Source organism: Calypte anna, chromosome 5A (assembly GCF_003957555.1).
Source record: "Calypte anna isolate BGI_N300 chromosome 5A, bCalAnn1_v1.p, whole genome shotgun sequence".
NCBI classification, from domain to species: Eukaryota; Metazoa; Chordata; class Aves; order Apodiformes; family Trochilidae; genus Calypte; species Calypte anna.
Window position 1 is genome coordinate 2,610,749 of NC_044251.1, and position 20,731 is coordinate 2,631,479.

General features: G+C 43.5%; 2 protein-coding genes across 2 annotated transcripts in view; both read right to left on the reverse strand.

Moving 5' to 3' along the window:
• The window catches only part of CAPN3 (calpain 3), a 30,652-nt gene extending 15,561 nt beyond the window's left edge, over positions 1-15,091 (reverse strand). Inside the window, 10 exon segments of the mRNA XM_030452268.1 lie at positions 230-390; positions 819-896; positions 1,564-1,649; positions 1,989-2,072; positions 4,852-4,992; positions 5,169-5,337; positions 5,760-5,893; positions 6,541-6,659; positions 9,013-9,082; positions 14,488-15,091. Of these exon segments, the coding sequence (XP_030308128.1) occupies positions 230-390; positions 819-896; positions 1,564-1,649; positions 1,989-2,072; positions 4,852-4,992; positions 5,169-5,337; positions 5,760-5,893; positions 6,541-6,659; positions 9,013-9,082; positions 14,488-14,781 (1,336 nt within the window). The 5' untranslated portion in view covers positions 14,782-15,091.
• Positions 15,092-18,408: 3,317 nt separating this feature from the next.
• The window catches only part of GANC (glucosidase alpha, neutral C), a 29,557-nt gene continuing 27,234 nt past the window's right edge, over positions 18,409-20,731 (reverse strand). Inside the window, exon 24 of the mRNA XM_030452399.1 lies at positions 18,409-20,585. Within this exon, the coding sequence (XP_030308259.1) occupies positions 20,476-20,585 (110 nt within the window). The 3' untranslated portion in view covers positions 18,409-20,475. The remainder of the gene's footprint in view (positions 20,586-20,731) is intronic.

The window sequence follows — 20,731 nt, forward strand, 5'->3', positions numbered from 1 at the left end:
TGAGAAGTATTTTTACAGTGATTTATCTTCACCAGGCCTCCCTGTTGGGAGTATGAGGTGTTGTCACAAACGTAGAGACAGAAGATTTCCAGCTAGAAAATCATGTTCCTTGTCCACTGAGGAAGCAAGACCTTTCCTATGACCAAGCAACTGAGCAGGTTGTGGTATGGCTTAGCCTCTGGGATCCAACACAGTCCCCACCAAAGAGGTCTTGGCTCTTGAGACCCACCTGGGTAATTCCGGCAACCTCCAGCTGAGCAGCCTCTCACCCAGCGCCCTTCGTTGACTGACACAGTCCAAGTCTTGAGTTTATCAGCTTCCAGAGTATCAGGTGTGAGGTTACAGATCTCAAGCTTTGTGAAGTACCTCATGAAATCTTCAAATGATATCCTGGAAGAATGGAGGGGAAACTGAAGCCAAGTGGATTTGCACAATGGGCAGTTGTCTGAAAGATCCTGGTGAGGTATAGGAGGGTGATCCGTGTTACTGCTACTTCTGGGTACATTTGCAATGGGAGTGCCATGATTTCCTAATGCATTTGGTCTCCTAGGAGGTCAATTAACACAGGAAATGCTGAGCTAAGAGTATAGTACATAGGAAGGGTGATTAAGAACTTGTGGAAGTAGAGCTGTAGACTGTGCTGGTAGTACTCACTAAATCCTGATGGGAGAATGAGGGGATCACAGAGTAGGGCTTCTTTGAAATATGAAGGGGAACATGGATTACTGTAATGGTTTAGCAGCTTTAAGTAGGCCATCTATATTTGCTGTAGTTTCATATCTCCTATGGAAACACAGGGGTTTGACTGATATTCTCACCAGAACTCCCCATCCTCTGCAATCTTGTGCTGCAGGCGGATTTTCTCTTCTTCACTCATGAAGTTCCACTCCTCTGACCTTCAAAAAAGAACACAAGTTAAATTATGATTTGAAATACAGTTTTCATTAGAATTTGTGCTCTTTACTGTAAGCCTCATAGAATGGAAAATCATCTTGCTACATCCATGCAACTTTCCCTTTGTGGCCCTTGCAACCATTTGTTCTTAATGCTACTCTCCTCTCCACGTGCCCCAATAAAGAAACAACTTCCCTGCTCCTCTCTGCATTCTCTTCTGACTTTGCCTTAACAGCTCTCAAAATTTTCCTGAGCTGTTTTCACTTTATTTAGCTTGAAGACAAAAATGTTTGCAGACTCTGATTGCTGGAGTAGTAAAACCTAGTAACAAGCTCTATCCAGACTCTCTCATGTACTGACATCTTGCTTCATTCAGCTCTTCCATAGCCTAAAAGATTTTTCTGCTGTCACATCTTGTTTTGCAAACAGACATTGCTGAACTTGAGTAAAATCTGATTGACTGTGCCATTATACTGGGCTTTCTCTTAATTTGCATTGATTTTTCAGCTAAGCTTCAGCTAAGCATTCAGCTATGATCAGCTTCAAAGTTCATGTGTCAAAACTACAGAAAAGACAATTAGACAAATGTTAGGGTCACGCACAACCTCCATAAGGGCAAATAAACTGCATTTTTTTCCTTCAAATCACACAAAGCTACATTTTACTCACTTGTCACTCCAAGGCCCATTCCATTCCACCTGCCCCCAGGGGTTTCTCAGCCTTACCAGGCGTATTTTTTTCCCTTTAAACGTTGTCTGATTGAAAAAGAACGCAAGAAGAACAGACTGAGAGTAGGTTCAAAAGGAAATATTATTCCTGTCAAATCACTGATACCACCTTGTACAGTGATGGTGCTTTCCTGGGCCACTATCCAGCTTAGGTGAGTGCAGGAAAGCTGTAAGACCAGGAGGTGGCTGACTGTGGCCACTTTTGCCCAAGCAGTGCAATATCTATTTTCTCCACCAGGCTTTCACTTATTTATGAAAAAAAAACATTTATGCATTTTTTTTCCCTCCCCCCACATAGTTTTGCTGACAGACATGGTCAGTGTAGAGCACAGGTCCCCATAGCTGGAGGAAAGGGACAGTACATACCTCTTCCACAGCTGTGACAGAGTAGGCATGGCCTTTGACGAGCCCACAAGACATTCGGGTTTCATACTGCATTGGCACTATGGTCTGTCAGAAACAAGATAAAAACTGGTAAGAGTCATGCAAAGCTCAGCTGGCTGCACTAAGGTAGGTGTTGCCACCCAGGGCTTTTGGAGGCAGGATGACACTGTTCAGGTGACAGGGGGTTTTATCTTGTTCTTTTCTGCCACGCTGGTCAAGCTTAGTGCCAGTAGAATTAATGTTGTTGGTTAGAGAGGAGTGAGCACCAAGTTAATAATATCAATTGGAAAGGTTATTTTGTGATTTGCTATTCCCCTTTGTGCATGTTACTGCTTTTTTGCACTCAGAACATACAGCATTCTCAATCAAAATAATTAGGTTTTCTATTAGTAGGACTATTCAGCCTATTTTAGGATAGCATGTTCTTGTATGGCTCAGTCAGGTTATTGCATATTAACTGGAAACATCAGAGCAGATCAACACCTAAAAAAAGAATACTTTCATCTTTATACATGGTTGCTATCTTATCATGATGACAGTAAAAAACCCTATTTAATGCACTGCTTCTAGTGCCTTACACTGTATTTTAAAACCTTAGTTTCCTGAGAAATCTATGTTTTATTCCATAGTCACTGAAAGCCTTATGATTGGAAGTTTTTCTAGCTGCCACTCAGAAATGGCATGGCTTTCTTCAGCAGGTACCTTTCTTCAGGTATAAATACATGGTAATCAGCTCTTTGTGTCTGATAGATTTTGATTTGCAAATCTCAGAATGGTGTTTCTCTGGGAGATAAAGAATAGGAAGGAAGGTGTTAGGTGCCCAGAATCCACTATGCTTGTAGGAGAGATCACTGAGAACAGTGGGAAGGGAAGGCTCCTCTACAGGCACATGGACCATGGGTGAAACTTTCTCTCCTCCATCCTGTATGTCACTGAGAGATGACTGCAAGGCTCTGCCAGGAACTCTGCCATCCCTTGACACATCTGAGGGCATGAGAAAGGCAGGGCTGGAAATGGAGAATCAGTAAGGTCACATAGATACATTCTCAGCTTGCACAGGGAGGATCTCATCCAAATATATCCTGGCTGTAGCAATTATTTTCCATGATTTCCCTTCTGCTCCTGTTTATTTTCATTTCTTGTTCCTGTTTCCATACTTTTTGTGCCATAGATATTTACTTTTTTGTTCATTTCTACCCATGCTGTCACAATCATTACTTATGAGAACCCCTTTCTCTCTTTTTTGTTAAGAATATTAACTTCTGCTCGTGTCCTGGGCCACATCTCTAAAGTGCTTGTGAAGTCTGTATTATCTCTTTACACCAAGAGTCTTCTTTTCTTTTTTTTCCTTTTCTTTTCCTCCTGGTGATGTCTCAGGACTGTGTAATAAGCAGTAGCTAAAGGGCAGCCGGGGCAACAACCACAGAGGATTTTTCAGACTTGCTGGAGTAGACAGTCACTGGGGAGAAAATTCCCCCCAAAATATGGGTGATTTGGGCAGACATGCTCACAAAACAAGGCAGTCATACTTGGCTCTCCTGAAGAATCACACCATTTCAGTCTTTCAGGATGTCAAAAGAAGAAAAATCAACTATTCCTGATGCAAATGCAGAAGACAGTTTGTGCATGTAGAGAGACAAGATAAACCAGGTGCCTCGAGTTGCCAGTGAGTGGGTGTGAGTCCACCTGTGCCTGGTTAGGACAGGCCCCTATTGGGCATGAGCAAGACCAGGGGGCCAATAAAGGTGGGACTCACACCCACAGAGGGAAGCTCAGCTCACTCTGGTGCAAGGCATGGAGAGGCCAGCAGCTCGTCGAGCCTCTGGAGCAAGAAAGGCTCTTCCTGCTACACTTCTACCCTGGAAGTGCTGTGTGGTGGCTGGAGTCCTGGAAGAGACCAGCAGCTCGTCGAGCTTCAGGAGCAAGAATGGCTCCTCCGGCTACATGTGCAACCAAAAGTTTTATATTATGTAATTGTGTGTGTGTGTTGGGGTTTTTTTTCTCTCCTTAGAGAGAGAGATGTAATTACTTTGTCATGGAAATGCAGGAGGGGAGAGCAATGTGTCCCACTACAGATTTGGAAGCTTCTAAGTTTCCCAATGTAGGATTTTCCTTTGACAGGTTTAACATCCCTCTCTCTGTTTTGACAGAAACATAGGCATGCTGGAGTTTGTGTTTCATTTAAATCTCAACACATTTTTCATTTTCCTTATTACTAATTTTAAATTAAGATCTTTATGGCAGTAATCTAGAAGAAGGATCCTGAGTGCAGACTCATCCATTGGTGTGCTGTGAGCCTTAGAACTCTGCTTCAAAATAAGTTCACCAAGAGCTTTTGTGCCTGGCATGAGATTCATGCAGTGCTTGCTTTGTCTTTCTTTCCCACCCCCTCCAGATTCAGGGGTCTTGTTCCATGCTAGTGTTCTAATTTTCTTACTCTCTCCATCCTTTGCAAGTGAGAGACTTTATAAAATCTACTATTTGTGTCCAGTTCACAAACACAATTCCCAGTGAGCCTCTTTGATATATTTGATGTGATTTTTCCTCTCCATTACTTCAGTACAGGTAAGCTGTGGAAATTACAAGCCTTTTGCCACGAGCCAACAAACCTTTCCCACATTATCAGCAAAGCCCCCTGGTGTCAGCCACTGTGTTTCAAAGGACTGAAAAGCTTTAACAATACTGAAATGCTTTAACAATATGTCAAATAGCATCCATAGGAACAGCTCTTTAGTGTTAACTCAGCAAAGCCAAATAAGGATTTAAAAGCATAGATAATATCTTTAACTATTCTGTCTGTAATCAAAAGCCCTTTAAAGTTAACCATGTCTGGAAACATACGAACCCAGGCTGGCCTCTCATCTGTCCCCTGGTAGTCCACAGTGGGTTGAGACATTTGTGCATTTTCAAGATTCTTCACCATTCGAGCAATCAGTTCCCCAATGTGGCTCCGAGGAGCTGATCCATAGGAAAAGCCTAAGTTATCCTGGTACAGAGAATGGGAGAAAAATTTCATGCAGAAAGATGAGGCAGGGACAGAGATGTGAAAGCCTACAAGTGGCAAAATATAGCCTAAATAACTTCTCTCACATTACTAGTTGGTCCATACTTATGTACAGTGGTTGTTCTTCTGCCTTTTCTGTAACTTCATAATGGACTCACTTCAATGGAGCTGGCCATGAGGGATCCTCTGTCACTGGCATGTTTCATGATTTTATAGATATCTTTTGGGGCATCCTTTATCTCATAAAACTCAGTGACTCCTCCAGTGAAGTCCTCCATGGCTTCCGTGGTATTGCCTCCCTTCAAAGCTTCATATGATCCGTGGAGTCTTGAAAAGAGAAAAGAGAAATTAGATTCTCTTTTACACACATTTTTATGTGTAATAGGTACATATCTTGTATTTATACATAAATAAAGATATGTAAACACACATACTATAAAAACCTCACAAACCATCTGTTTGGTAACCCACAAGTTAAAGTTTTAAAACATACCCCCTGCATGCATAAAAAAAACCCCAATGAAGATACGTTGAGAATCAAATCTAGACATTTGAGTAGCAAAACCCTCTAGAAAATATGATTTGGCCCCTCCCCAGTCCTGAGGCATGAGAATCTCTGGGCAAATGTACTGGTGTGTTCAGAGCCTCTCTGTGCGCTCATTTGAAGCCCTGTTTGCCTGGGTTTAACCACTTCCCCAGCCACAGCCTTGGCACGGAGCCTGGCAAAGTCCACCAGTGGGTCCTTTTACTTTGCATAGGCCTTTTCCAGGAGGGCACTCCAGAACTCATTGCGTTGGGAGGACTTGGTGAAGACCAGTTGGTTGTTGTATGTGGGGAGGCAGTCATCGATGACAACATCCACCCAGTCTCCGTAGCGCCAGAACTGAGTGAAGACAAAGAGAAAAAAAACAGAAATCCCTAGGTTGGCTTGTTGCAGGGAATGGGGAACCTGGCAGAAAAAGCCAGGCTGAGAGAAGAGAAATGTGGAAATTAAACTGCTGCATACTGGGGAAGAAAGTGAGGGCCACTGGGAGGGAGGCAGCCAGGTTGAGTTCTCCTGGGCAGTGTGGTGGGACATTGAGGAGTCCCTTAGTAGCCACAAGGGAAATGGGGAAAGCAGCCAATCTTTTCTAAATATGCAGTTCTTCTGTAACTTGGTTTTGACAGATCAGGTGCTCGTGGACCTTAGAGCAGATGCTCTTGCCAACTACCAGTGTGTGTGTGCTGGCTGCAGTGCTGCATCTGAGCAGAGGGAGGACTGGGCACCTGTTGTTAGCCCTTAAACACAGGACAACAGGGATTTGCAAATACTTCTCTGGTGGGTTAATGCTCCCTAATTGCCTGTATGGGCTGGTCTTTCTGTGACCCTCTGGTTGAGTTTAGGGTGAAGCAACACGACCTCTCTTCTTTCCCCACTGTCACTCAGACTTCCAAAGGTGGAGACATTATAGGGAAGAGTGAGTCCAAGAGCTGAGCTTTCTTTTGAATAAATACAATTACATCTGCTTCCTGCTAAATGAAGGGACTCACCTGGAAATGAAATATTCCAGCATAGTTTTGTATAAAGGACTGGTCATGAGGTATGACTCTGCAGAGTAGTTTTTTATTCAGTGTCAGGCAAGCAATGGCAGCCAGGAACCAGCAGTCACCTGTAAACAAGCAGAAGCTGAAGAAAAAATGAAAGGACAGAGCAACTAGAACCCAAAGGAAAAGCTGAGATACTGCAAAGTGAGAATAACTCCCTGTACAGCATGCCACTGCTTTTCAGGAAAGGGCTCTTCCCTGTGTTCTGCAGTATTTTATTTGTGCTCTAGACGTGCTCATTGCTATCATTCGTGGTTAGGTACAATCCTGTTAAATAGATGATGTTCCCTGTAATTTAGAAAAAGCCTAAAATCTGAGAACACTGTTACCTGTGTTAAGATTCTACCTGATTTTCTCCATGTTAAGATTTCCCTGTGCCATGTGAATGCCTCTGTGACTTCCTCTGTTAGTTCTGCAGCCAAGCTCAGGACAGACTCCAGCTGAGAAATAACTCTCCCCGAGATGGAGCTGTGTATATCCGGGATTCAGTCTCTCATTTTCTGCTCTCAAGATAAGCTCCTGTCCCAGTCATCATTCTGTGGGGCCTCTTTTTTGCTTCATTGCTCTGGTGCATTTCCCTCTTTCTGTAAACACTGTTCCCTTCAGAGCTTTTCAGTTCCTCATTCAGACTCGTACACAAGTTTGCTGCCCCTGGGAGAGCTCTGGGAAAGTGACTTCCTCTCATAGTAATCTGTGTTCAGCAATGGATGCCTCAGCCCTTCATTAACCTTCCTAGATGCTACTGTAAGAGAAGTTATAGGGTAGGCTTGCCTGAGCACTGTGAATGAGTGGGGTGAGGGATTTATATAAGGTAGTGAAAACTAAACCTGATTTCAGGGAGCTGTAAAAGAAATATATGAAACTGGTGGAGTGATAAAACATATAGAAATACATAAATGCATACATTTTGGAAAGCCCACTCTTTATATACATACCAGTCCATTCTAAGTTACCTATTTCCCCTCAGGAAGGATGTGAACAGGAGTTTTCTAAACTGTCCAACGCTCAGCAGAAATCAAACAGGTAAACAGTGTTATGTGTGGTTGGAGAAGGAATGGAAGACAAAAGAGAGTACATATTATGCACAAAAATTCATTTGTGTCCACACATTGGCAGCTGTGACATTCTGGTAATCTCAAAAGGAAAGGCAGTTTTAAATAAATTTTAAAAACTGTACTGACAAAGGTGGTAAGGACAGTCACAAGCACAGAATAACCTTTAAATGAGCACAGAATAACCTTTAAATGAAAAGATTAACACACATCAGGAAATATCAGCTTAGGAAACAGATTAGAGGAGGTTATAAAACCAGGAAAGAGGTGAGGAAGCTGAGTGGGGAACAACTGTATAAAGCAATGCAGGTGAGTGCTGTGTGGATGAAGAGGCATCACTTATCATAGAATCACAGAATCTGCCAGGTTGGGATGGACCCATCAGGATCAACAAGTCCAACTCCTGTCCCTGTGTAGGGCACCCCAAGAATCACACCATGTGCATGAGAGCATCATCCAAATGCTTCTTGACCTCAGGCAGGTTTGGTACCATAATTGCTTCCCTGGGGAGCCTGCTCCACTGCTCAGCTGTCCTTTGGGTGAAAAGACCAAAGGTTTTTCTTCCTAGTACCCAACCTAAACTTCCCCCAGCACATCTTCCTACCATTCCCTCAGGTCCTTTCATCAGTCACCAGAGAGAAGAGGTCAGTGCTTGCTCCTCCTCCTTCCCTAGTGAGGAAGCAGTGAGCTGTGATGAGGTCTCCCCTCAGTCTCCTCTTTCCCAGGCTGAACAGACCTTTATCTGCTCCTCATACAGCTCTAAACCCTTCACCATCCTTCCAGCCCTCCTCTGGACACTCTCCAGTAGCTCCATGTCCTTTTTGTACTGTGGCACCCAGAACTGCACCCAGTACTCAAGATGGGGCTGCACTCCTACCTATGTAGAGGCTCTACATTACCAAAGTGTCTTTGAGCATCTGAGCTTAAGGTCTTCAATGTCCTTAAGTACAAGACACACTTAGTTGGAAGCCTTCAGAAGTTTCTCCATGGAAATAACAGAACTAAATACTAAAACCCCACAGCAGTAGTATTTTTTTCTCAGTCAAATAACTTTTCTTTATCTCTTATTCTTGTCTTAACCAATGTTGTCCCTAATCAAATCCTGGACGAGAGGCCAGTGGGTGCTTTGTAACACACTCATGTTACTAGTTAATAAAAAGCAAATCACCCTGCAAAGCATCTTTTGCTTAAAGTTCTTCCCTAAATTGCTAGTAGACAGGTATCAGTGATTTGCTATAGAGAGGAGGAATCAATAGCTATGTAGTGGTATACTGAGACAGAGGATTTCAAGTATCACCTTGGAAGTTAAAGAAAACTAAATGAGACAGACTTCAAAAAGTGCAGAGCTGAAGTAAGAATTTCTTACCTAATTCTCCTTGGCAGATATCTGTTCTGTTGGCTCCACCAATAATAAACCGTGGATTCTCACAGATTTCCTGCAAAATATAAATAGGTAGATGAGCAGGGAAAACATGCATCAGGAGGCCCATTTGCCACAGAAATAAAAGCTGTTTTAGGACAGTGTTTTCCTGTAGGATAGTTTGTGGATAACATGCTCTTTTGCAGAGTTTTCAGCAGCAGTTTCCCAATGAAAACATTTTGGGCTCCCCTCAGGTGACCTGGGGTCCAATTCTGTCAAGGCAGCTGAGATGCCTTCATGCTTTTCTCCACCTACTTGCTTTGTTGAGAGTATTCATCCTCACATTGCTGTGGTGCTCTCCTGAAAACCAGCTGTGAGGTGCCAGGTTTTCAGATTGTGTTTCTTCAACCTCTGTTACTGTACTTTAGCTTGATCCTGCTCCTATTGAAGCAACAAGCTCTGAAATCCAGCATGCTGTGTTTTAGAGGAAGGCATTTAGATGGTGCCTAAGTGTTGGCAAATAATGTATGTGCAGCTATGATTGTTCCTCAGAGCACCTTATTGTATCTTGGTCTCATTTTCTTTGTAGGATGGTTGATAAAGGAACGCAAAGGAGGGAACCATACAGTTGTTTATGGACTATTTTAGCTATGACAGAAATGCTTCTATTGCATTTCTCTAAGGTGTGTTTAGTTCACTGTGGATATGATTTTAATACTGTATAACTCTAGTTCATTGCCAGCTGTGCTGGTTGTGCTGAGTACAGCAGAAATTACAGGGGAAGTTTTCAAGGTCTTCCAAGGTTGGTGAAAAGTAGTCAGGAGAACTACTTGGTGTTCAAGGTGTAAGTGGTAAGTCTGTCCTTCCAGTCTTCCTGGCTGAGCAAGGTGTTGCTCTTCATCCCTTAAGTCAAGTAAAGGTATTAATTCCTTTAAAAAACTGTTGTTAATAATATGGCACTCTAAATTCCCTAAGCTGATCCTATCAAGCAGAGGAATCATAGAATCATAGAATTGGCTGGGTTGGAAGGGACCTCAGAGATCATCGAGTCCAACCCTTGAACCACCACTGAGTGCCACATCCAGTCTCTTTTGAAATATCTCCAGGGACGGAGAATCCACTACTTCCCTGGGCAGCCCATTCCAATGTCTGATCACTCTCTCCGTAAAGAAATTCTTTCTAATATCCAACCTAAATTTCCCCTGGCACAACTTAAGACCCTGCCCTCTTGTCTTGTTGAAAGTCATCTGGCAAAAGAGACCAACCCCCACCTGGCTACAACCTCCTTTCAGGGAGTTGTAGAGAGCGATGAGGTCTCCTCTGAGCCTCCTCTTCTCCAGGCTGAACAAAAGGAAGCATCTTCTTTGGCCTGCCTCAGGCAATCTGTAGCCTCATGCTTCTCCCTTGACCATGCTACTCAATGCTTCTGCTGCAGGCGTCAATGCAGAGCTTGGTGTTGTCAGATGTAAAGCTGGTTTTAGAGTTTCAGAGCTGGATTACCCTCATTTGAAAGTCCTGCCTTGGTGGCACTAAATGTCATCTTTTCTTTGTGGTACTGCCCTCAGAAGCACACACTTTGTGATTACGAACTTCAGAGGGCTTCACAAATGAACAGATGATGATGATCCAACTCATTCATTTTCTCTGTAAGCAAAATCCACCAGTCTGCTGACCTGATTTTATTTGTATTCATTATGAAAAGAAATTTCCTCTTGGTGATTCTTTTGACTACAGAGAGGATCACCATAGGGAAGTCATTGAATCTGGTGGCTAATGCTGTCACCTCCTCTCTGTGGGCAAGGAGAATGACAATAATGCATTTGAAAATCATAGTGTCAAAGCAGTGTCATAAGATCCAGACAGGATTGCAGCAGGGCCTCTGGATACTCTGCATGATGTTATAAGACTTTTCCTCAGTTCCCAAATAACTGGGGATCTCATCCCTGCTTTCAGCTGAGAGAAGCTCCCACAGGCAGCAGAGGTGTGGGAGGCTGAAACCCTTTAGCAAGCTGAGCACAGCCTGATGCTGAGCTGGATGTAGCCTGGTGCAGCTGAAAATCATTCTTTGGGCTTCTCTTACCTTCTATGGGTGCATGAATGCTATGCACTAAGTGAGGGGGATTTTACATCCTCTCTATGTACCTGAACAGAAACACTGGATGGATCCTGCAGTCTTTACTGAAGGAATCTTTCAGGGCTGTCACTTGGCTTTTGCCCAAACCGAGCATTAGGAGATCTGCTCTCTGCATTCACGTGGCTGCATGGCAGTCACTCACTGGGCAGAATTACAGGGGCCTTCTCTGCCCCCATGCCAAGGCTCACAGCTGTCCTTCTGATGGGAAGGCACAAGACCAGTCTCCATGCCCTGCCTGCCCTCACAGCAGCACAGGGCCATCATTCCAGGAGGTGACAGAGGGGGACCTGACCTCCAGGTGGCACAAAGAGAGGAGCCTGCTGGGCCAGACACATGAGAACAAGGGGTAGTTCTGGCTCTGGGATGCCAGACACCTCTCACCACTTGAGTACTGAATTGCAGAAGAGAAGAAAAGTTGAATCACCCCATGATGACTGCCAGGGGAAGCATAGAGCCCAGGTCCCAGCAGCCTCCTGTAAGAGGGGGAGCTGCCTCCTGCCAAGCCCCTCCTGGGGAGCTGGGGAGTGTCATCCATGGGGCTGACACTGATAAATCCCAGGTGCAGAGTCATAGCCCTCCTGTAGGTCAGCAGAGCACACTGAGAGCTACAGCCAAGCAGCTCAGCAGAGGAACAGCAACACCATCAGTGCTTGGTCACAGCCCTGGTGACAGGCAAACAGGTGCCCAGTACATTAACTTTACTGGGCATTTTACTTTACTCCACAGCAATACTTGGAGCTTCTGGAAAAACTTGCACTCCCCAATCCCACGAGGTTTCATGTCACCACACTTAATGGCCATTTCAAACCAGCATTCATCTTTCATATATTGTCAACCATTGACCTCGTGGTGGAGGGGGAGCTGGGATAGAAACTGGTTGGGTGGCATGACTAAGGTGACTCAGAAAGCCAGAGGCAGTCAGGAACAGGTTGCCTATTTCCTGTGTTTTGAATAGTACAGCACGCTGATCCTTGGTTTATTTGCTATTACTGGGGGCATGTGGCATATACAATATGTTATAGAAACCAAGCTTCAGAGTGAAGGCAGTATTAGGATATTCTTTTGGGACTTCTGAACTTGCTTGGCACTTTGTTTCCTTTTAGAATACATTTTCAGGTCTGATTCAATTCAAGTTTGACCTGAATTTCAAGGGGATTAAAAACTGGCACTTCAAAATGCTATAGTTTGTGACATCATTGCTTTATTTGCCAAAAAAATGCCATTGCCACTAATAAGAAGAGGAGTGGTTCATATCTTTTTAGACTAATAGAAAGTGTGGCCTGTGTAGTCAAATCTTCACACTTTGTGCTTCAGTGATTGCTTTCATCTCTTTGCAAAACACTCTTCGGTCCAATAGTACTGCTTCCTATTCATTTGACTTTATGAAGTTCTGCTAATATATCTATCGTGGCTATTAATGTATATATCATCAGACAAGCTGGGGCCTAGAAGTGCTGTACAGTTTTAAAGCTCAGTAAAGCAAAGTCGTGGGTCAGTCTGGATCAGCACCAATAAATAGAGGTCTTTTGCCAAAAGCAGTCCCAGGAGAAGTCTCACTGTGCAGCTGTGGTGTGGATGACGAGGTAGGGGACACATTACAAAAGGAGAAAGCATGATATGCATCTCCCCTTGGGGGATCCCCTGAGCACAGACAGGGGTTTTGTTCAAGAGAGGACAGAGGACTCTCTATAAATCAGACCCAGCACATCGGGCTCAGAACCAACTTGGGTCCCTGATCCCACAGCAAGTGCTGGCTGAAGCTCTCTGGTTCTCCTGCCTCTGCTCCACCTCAAGATGGCTCCACAGATACATCAGGTGACCGAATATTTGTGTCAAAAGAGCACAGAGAGCTTCAATTTTATATGTTTAGGATGTGTTTTGAGTCTTACACAGTCCCAGGCATATCGTTGCTACATTAATAAGAAACACAGAGTTTCCAAACTTCTTAAAGAGTGGCTGAAAGAAATGTCTTTGGGAAAGAGACCCTGAAGTCTGAACCTTCCCAAAACCCAAGGCTTTATCTGTGCATGCTCTGTTAGACAAGTGTACTATTACACAGGACCTTTTCAAATCTGTGATGCTTTCTCATACACTAGCAGCCTGTCTGCCCCAGGGTGCTGGCACTCCTCCACTATACTGCTACAGGGCTTTCCCCTCTGTAGAAACAGGGGAAATGCCAACCCTTCAGGATGACTAACTGGTAGCTGCATTCAGCTCATTCACACACATTTCCAGGAGCTGACGCAGCTGTGGTGTGGAGGAAGGAATGAGCAGCACAGGGCACAGCAGATGGGGAAGGTGTCACATTGCTCCCCCCACATTGCTCCTGCTCTTGTTGTGACTGCAGCACATGGCCTTTCCTCTGCATCTCTAAGGGACACCCAGAAGAGCTCCTGGTCTTTTGCTGTTTAGTTATGTTCCTGTGGTTATTTTTATCTGTCCTGACTGATTCCTCCATTGAAGCACAGATTTGGCTCTTGGGGGATTACAGCAACTCTACAAAAGGGAGCAAAATAACTGCCAGAAAGAGGGAGCTGGGGAAGCTCCTCAGAACCATGACCTTGTTGCTGGATAGAGGACAGCAATGCTAAGGCAGCATCTGGCATCTGCCTCCCTGGAGGGGAGCAGAAATTACAGGGCAAGAGAACACCTCCTATGGGAGGATGGGGAATCAATCGGGAATTGTGGAATGAATCCTCTGCCTCTGACAGAGGCTCAGGGAGGAAAAGAGAAGGAAGGCTCCCTGGGGAATGCTCACAAGGTCAGAAAAATAAATGGGATTAGCAAGAAGGAGTGGGTCCTCACAGTGATTACAACACCCACTTTCATGGTACATGGATAATATGGTAAACAACCTTTGCAAGTTGGCAAAGCAAAGAACTGAATAAAAGAGTAACCTGTCCTTTTATTTTCACGGATGAGGAAACCAGCACAATACTAAAGCAAGGTTGTACGTGAAATAAGGTAGTGTTGAAAAATTAACCCCCAATAAACCCAGTAACTTGTTGCAGGAAGAGGAGAATTTTTGTTTGGTAGTTTCAGACAAAAAAACAACCCTAGGAAATCACACAAGAAGAAAATGAAAGTCCGTACTTCTTTTTCTACACATTTCATTCAATCTCTTTTTTGTTTCATTTTGGTCTATTGCATTTTAGTAATTATAAACTCTCTGAGCTTCCCCAGCACTAGCTAGTAAGTGCCAGATCTTCCAGGCCAGCTCTAAGGCAACATCTTGCCAGCTTATTTCCCCTGCCTCCCCCCACACATCCTTTCTGCAAAAATGTAAACTCGGGGTGAATATTTCAATTTACAGAAAGCAAAAGGCACTCAGCAAGCACGTTACTCACACGTGGTCTTTTCCATTCAAACTTGATGGGGATTTTCTGACTGTAGAAGAGGGAGGACTCGTTTGGTGGGAAATCAGGATCTTCATAGAGGATGTTCTTCTCCAGGCACTTCTTGTGAAGCTCTTCATAGGTGTTCTCCTTTACTCTGATAATGGGCTGGTTCCGACTTATAATGGCAGAATAAATCCCCCCTGTGCCCCCTCCTACCCCTTCAGCTGTGGTGCCAAGAGTAGTGCAGGGGACTGACCCAGCAGCCGTGTGCTGAGCCACCGCTGCGTTTATGGCGGTCGGCATGGGAATTGGGTTTGAAGCAGAGGCTGAAAGAAAGGAAGATCTTGCAGACTCGAAGGAAATTCAAGAAAAGAGGAAGTTGCTGTGTTAACCGCTTGTTTCTACCCGTCGAAAGTCTCCCAGTCAAACTCTCAAGCAATAAAATCCCACGTGGCTCTGCATCCTCTCAAAGGGCAGTATTTTGTCATAAGAAACCAGGTTTTATTCCTTGATATGGAGCAAGACAATCTGTTGGCTAACTCCTGTTCCTGAGCTGTAGTATCTGCAGCATATGCGTGTGCCTGCCCTGTGTAAGTGTCCACAGAGGACGAGTTTTAACCAGTGAAATCTAAAAATAACTCCAGGAGTAAGAGAAAGTGAGAGGGGGGTTAGTGAGATGGTGTCAGTCCTCTGTGCAGCTTGTGCCAAGCCCAAGCATGTTCCGGGACAAGCTCTGGGTGCAGGCTGCCTCCTGGTACAAGCAGCTCATCTTTTCCTTAAGAAGATGGAATGGTGAAGCTCTAAAGTTAATCTACTGGTTTGGAAACATGATTAGAAAGTACTGCCAGCCAAAAAATAGCTCTGACAGTCCTGAAGGAACTGTTGTATTTGACTTGTTTCAACCCTTTGCTGCAGAAAAGATTAAATAAAGATTTTTACCAGTAGGGAGGATTATCTGAAAACATGTTCCTAACAATGAAAACTTATTTGATGCTTCTGAGGTCAGGTCAATACCTGCCAGGTGGGTTTGGCTCCTGTAGAGAGCAGTTTACCAGCACTAAGATACCCCTGGTGATAACTACCCCCCACTTAAAAGACTCTTTTTCACACAAAGGCAGGGAAGTTTATAAGGGACCCAGTGTAGAAACTTGGCCATTCTGTGTATGTTAGGATACACCAGTTTCAGAGGAGACATTTGACTTTACACATTTGTTTTGTCACACAACAGTGGGATAAATTCACAGTCTTCATAAAAGAAAATCTAAACATAAGTTTCTCTTCTCTATAACGCAGTTCTTTAAAAAGTGACATTGTTTGTGTGTCAAGAAAAGGTCCCTACCACCTTGATTTTTCTTTGACTGGAAAGAGGAAGTTTTTCAAAGGAAAATCACATGATGGTATCAGTGATATTTTTACCTCTTGACAGGAGCCTCTGCACTGTGGCTCATGTACACATTGCTGACCTTCTCCCATAGTATTATGATGTTTTCCAAGACACTGATTCTTTTTTTCTTAGCCATCTTCTTGGTTTACACATTTCAAACCAACAGTATAATGGAGGATCTCTAGATCTCATTAAAATACTCCACTAGGAAACTTCTAAATAAGGCAGCACAGTTGGCAAGCTTGACTAATCTCTAGGAATATTAATCCTGTCTTCTAAGGGTGGCCCAAATCCTTTTATTTTTATCATGAATGGAAGCCTTCTCACAGCAACAGGACAATCAGAAAGGACAGATTCAGATGTTCATAGGAAGAGAAATGCAATTGCTTGTCCAGATGCAGAATTGATGCCTTCCTCATTAAATTTAGAGGCAAGGATTGCCAGTCTGCTAGATAACATTACTTTGCAGGACAGCTTGGCAGAGCCACCTCTCACCCTTTCCAGGATATTTCAAAAGCAGTGTATGTAGAGAAATAAGATAAACCAGGTGCCTCGAGTTGCCAAAGAGTGGGTGTGAGTCCACCTGTGCCTGGTTAGGGCAGGGCCCCTATTACTAGGGGGCCACTAAAGGTGGGACACACACCCACAGAGAGAAGCTCACTCTGGTGCGAGGCAAGGAGAGGTCAGCAGCTCGTGGAGCCTCAGGACCAAGAAAGGCTCCTCCCGCTACAAGTGCAAGTAGTGAGAGAAATACAAGAGCCTCTCACTGCACAGCAAAATGCAGAAATGCTCATCTTGGAGCCTGTGCATATATTCTTCTTTATGCTCCCTTCTTGCCCAATACAAAAATGTGTCTGCCTTGTAGATAGAGCTTTGTTTCAGGAACATTGTCAGCAGCACAGGTGTGATGTTTGATAAACTCCTTGTGGGCTGATGGGAAGGATCAAATGAAGGACAAGCATTATATTTAACTTTCTTTCCTTGGGACAGAGTGGCTGGAGAGCAGCCAGGCAGAAAGGGACCTGGGAGTCTGGATTGACAGGAAGCTGAACATGAGCCAGCAGTGTGCCCAGGTGGCCAAGAAGGCCAATGGCATCCTGGCCTGGATCAAAAACAGCGTCACCAGCAGGTCCAGGGAAGGGATTCTGCCTCTGTACTCAGCCCTGGTGAGGCCACACCTCGAGTACTGTGTCCAGTTCTGGGCCCCTCAGTTTAAGAAGGATGTAGAGGTCCTGGAACAGGTCCAAAGGAGGGCAACCAGGCTGGTGAAGAGACTCGAGCACAGACCCTATGAGGAGAGGCTGAGAGAGCTGGGGCTGCTCAGCCTGAAGAAGAGGAGGCTCAGGGGAGACCTCATTGCTGTCTACAACTACCTGAAAGGAGGCTGTAGCGAGGTGGGAACTGGACTCTTTTCACAGACGACCTTCAACAAGACAGGAGGACACAGTCTTAAGTTGTGCCAGGGGAGGTTTAGGTTAGATATTAGAAAGAATTTCTTCACGGAGAGGGTGATCAGGCTATGGAATGGACTGCCCGGTGAGGTGGTAGATTCTCCGTCCCTGGAAACATTTAAAAAGAGACTGGATGTGGCACTCAGTGCCATGGTCTAGCAACTGCTCCGGTGGGTCAAGGGTTGGACTAGATGATCTCTGAGGTCCCTTCCAACCCGGCTAATTCTATGATTCTATGGTCAGCAAGTGGCAGGTTTGACCTCTTGCTACAGCTACCAGCTCAGCTATTGTTTACATGGGGCATGGCAGGGGGCATGCATGCACTTCTCATTTCTAACCCAGTGTCACTATTTATCAATCTTCAGGAGAATTTTGTGGCTATGCCTGTTCAAAAACCAGCTTCTTTTCTTGTTATTGGTTGTTGGTTTTTTAGTGGACAGTTGGTTTTTTTTGCATAGGGCTTTTTTTTTTTTTTTTTTGGTGAGAAACAGCAGTTACTACTAACAGAAAAAGGTGTCTTTGAAGGAAAAAAAACTTATAGAGAAGACTGGATATGCTGTCTGCTACAAACAGCAAAATAAGGCCTTTGACCAGTAGGAACTAAACCACATTTTGTGATGCATTTTCTTACAAGCAGAAGAGCTCCAATAGCTGACCTGTTCAGACAGAGGAAAAGTGAATTACTTGGCTGATAATTTATTTAGTTATTGTGAAGTTTTATCTCCAGTTGTTTTTACTAATTCAATTAAATTACTTTTTTTGGTAACTACTTGCTATAAATTTATTTCTTCGTTTAAGGTATAAATACATGAAAAAGCATGTGAGTTGCTACAATGTGAATTATATTATTTGAAATCTATTTCCTCAGATCTAAAACCACAACTGCTAAGATTTCCAGCAGCTAATTCCTACTGAAATCCACAGATGTTAGGCACTTCAAAACACTAAAATTGGCCCATGAGTACTTACTGTAATGCAGCTATCATACTGAGCACCAGAGCATAAAAGCCAATCATTCACTTTAACCAGATACCTTGGAAGAATACTTAGTAATGATTTTTACCAATAGAAATTGAAAGGAACAAGGCATGTAACTTGCTTCATTGTTACTTTATTTCATTGACTTCCCAACTTCAGAAATACCAGTTAAATTATTTCATTAAAATGTCCCAGTCAATAATTATAGCCTGTCAGAAGCACTGCTGTGTTTAAAAATAAGAAGGAATTGGCATTTAAGGCTTAGAAACTGATAGAAAAATAGGATTTGTCTCAAAAATAGGGTATGTCTTTTTTTCTCACAGATGTAAAAGATCTATTTGCTACTGTTCTTACTGGATTAACTTGTCTGCATTAAGCACAGCAGCACTGTGGCTGCCACGTTCTGGTGTGGAAGCTCAGACTGTCTCCCAGAAGGGCCTGACAAACAGCTCTGCAAAATAAAACAGAAGGAACCTAAGGGCCTGGTGGGGAACAAACTACACTTGGAACAAACTACATTTGGTAGTCAAGAGTGGAGTAATCACAGTTTGCTCACACACTTGCTGTTCCCTGCAGAGGACAAACAGCAGCAGGTGGGAATAACTGGCCAAGCACAGGGAGGACTTGGCAAGAAGAGTAGGGAACAGAGTTCAAATGGACTGCTCTGTTACCCTTAGCTGGCAAAAATGGTGACTGTCCTTCTGTTTCCTAGGAGTTAATTTGCTGATCTTTTTAGAAAATAGCTGCTTATCGTGCTCAAATAAAATAAGTAAATTTTACCCTGTTATATCCACAAAACCCAGCTGATGGCATGTTCAAGTTTGACTCAAGGCAGAATTGGTTTTAAAATAATACAGTTGACAAGCCTAGCAAATGGAAAGGCAAGCAACTTCAGTCTAGGAGCAATGGCAGCCTGCAAAAAGAGATGGCTGATACAGAAAGGGCTGTGGGAACAGGCAGGTAGGTGATACAGGGCTCAGGATATCTCCTGGTTTAAAAGAAAGCAGCAGGACACACCAGTTCTGTTTACAGAGATGGTGAGAAAAGCAGCATTAGGGTGAGTTTTAAGAGAACGGGGGAATAATCATTAATTGGGATGCCTAAACACAGAATTAATCTCATTAAAATAAAAAATCTTCATAAATAAGCTTAAGTCTCAGACAGGTACTAAATACTGATCAAGAAATTATTAAAATATTTGTAAAGGAAACAAAACCTTGTTGGAGGATGTGGAGAAACAAAGCTCTCTATGAGCAGAGCTGCTTCACTGGTCTGGCTTTAACCAATGACATTCAATTATTCAAAAATGACAATTTATTCCTAACAGGAGACTATTTTTTAACTAGTATTTGAAGAGAGAGAGGAGCAATAACATGGAAAATGTTTCCACCTGAGTCTCACTACTACCCCAAGCCAGTATTGCACTTACCCCTGTGCCTTTTGATAATCCAAACACTAGTTTCAAATTCAGCTATTGGAGAGACTTCTACACCCCCCATCCCATTACTGCCTTTTACTATCATGCAACTGACACAACCTCCTCAAACCTTCCCTTCAGTAACTGAACTGTTTGGCTAAGCCTGTCTGTTTACTTCCCTATACAGAGTGCCTAATTTTGCATTGTCATAAGGACTGGAAAGAGGAAGAGTCTGTAATCATACAGGGTGTCTCCTTCTGAGTTTGTCTCCACAAGGCAGCTTGCAAGCAGATGATAACCTCTGCATCTGGCATATCTACTGGTACTGCTTGCTAAACTAGCCCAGATATGCCTTTCTGAAGTTCTCCAGTCTCTGAATAGTGGGATGTCCAAATACTTACATTAAACTCCATCTCAGTGAGAACTCAATGCCTAACTGAAGCTGGCCCAGAGCAGACAATATTTACCTTTTTTTCCCCAAAGATAAAATCCTAGTGCTATTACTTTTGCCAAATCAAAGAGCTGTGCAAGATGGAATTAGTGCTTTAAAAGAAAAAATAGTTGGATGTTCTTAAGAGGATGTTGGATGATCTTAAGAGGTCTTTTTCAACCATGACAATCCTGTAAAAATTGTAGGAAATGTTATTTTGGGGGGGGGTGGGAAATAAGTTCCTTGATTTTACTGGATTCAAGTCAAGATTTTAAGTCCTCCCAACTTATTTTCCCTCAGCCTCTCAATGAATACTCTGAAGAAGTCGTGTCTCATTTCAGTTGATGCAAATCTCCCAGTCAGCACCAACACTCAGGGCTAAATTTTCCAGTGTCAGTGCAGAGGTCTTCGTATCGTATGTGAAACTTACTCCTTTTTGTTTCCCACCTGAAAAGGACAAGAGAGTTTACTATATAGTTAAAGAAGAACCCTTCTGAAACAGTTACATGTGACTCCCTCCACTTTTAAATTCAGAATGTCCCTGCCACAGGTGGAAAGAATTGATTAAAAAAGAAATAGTCAAATCTGTCCAG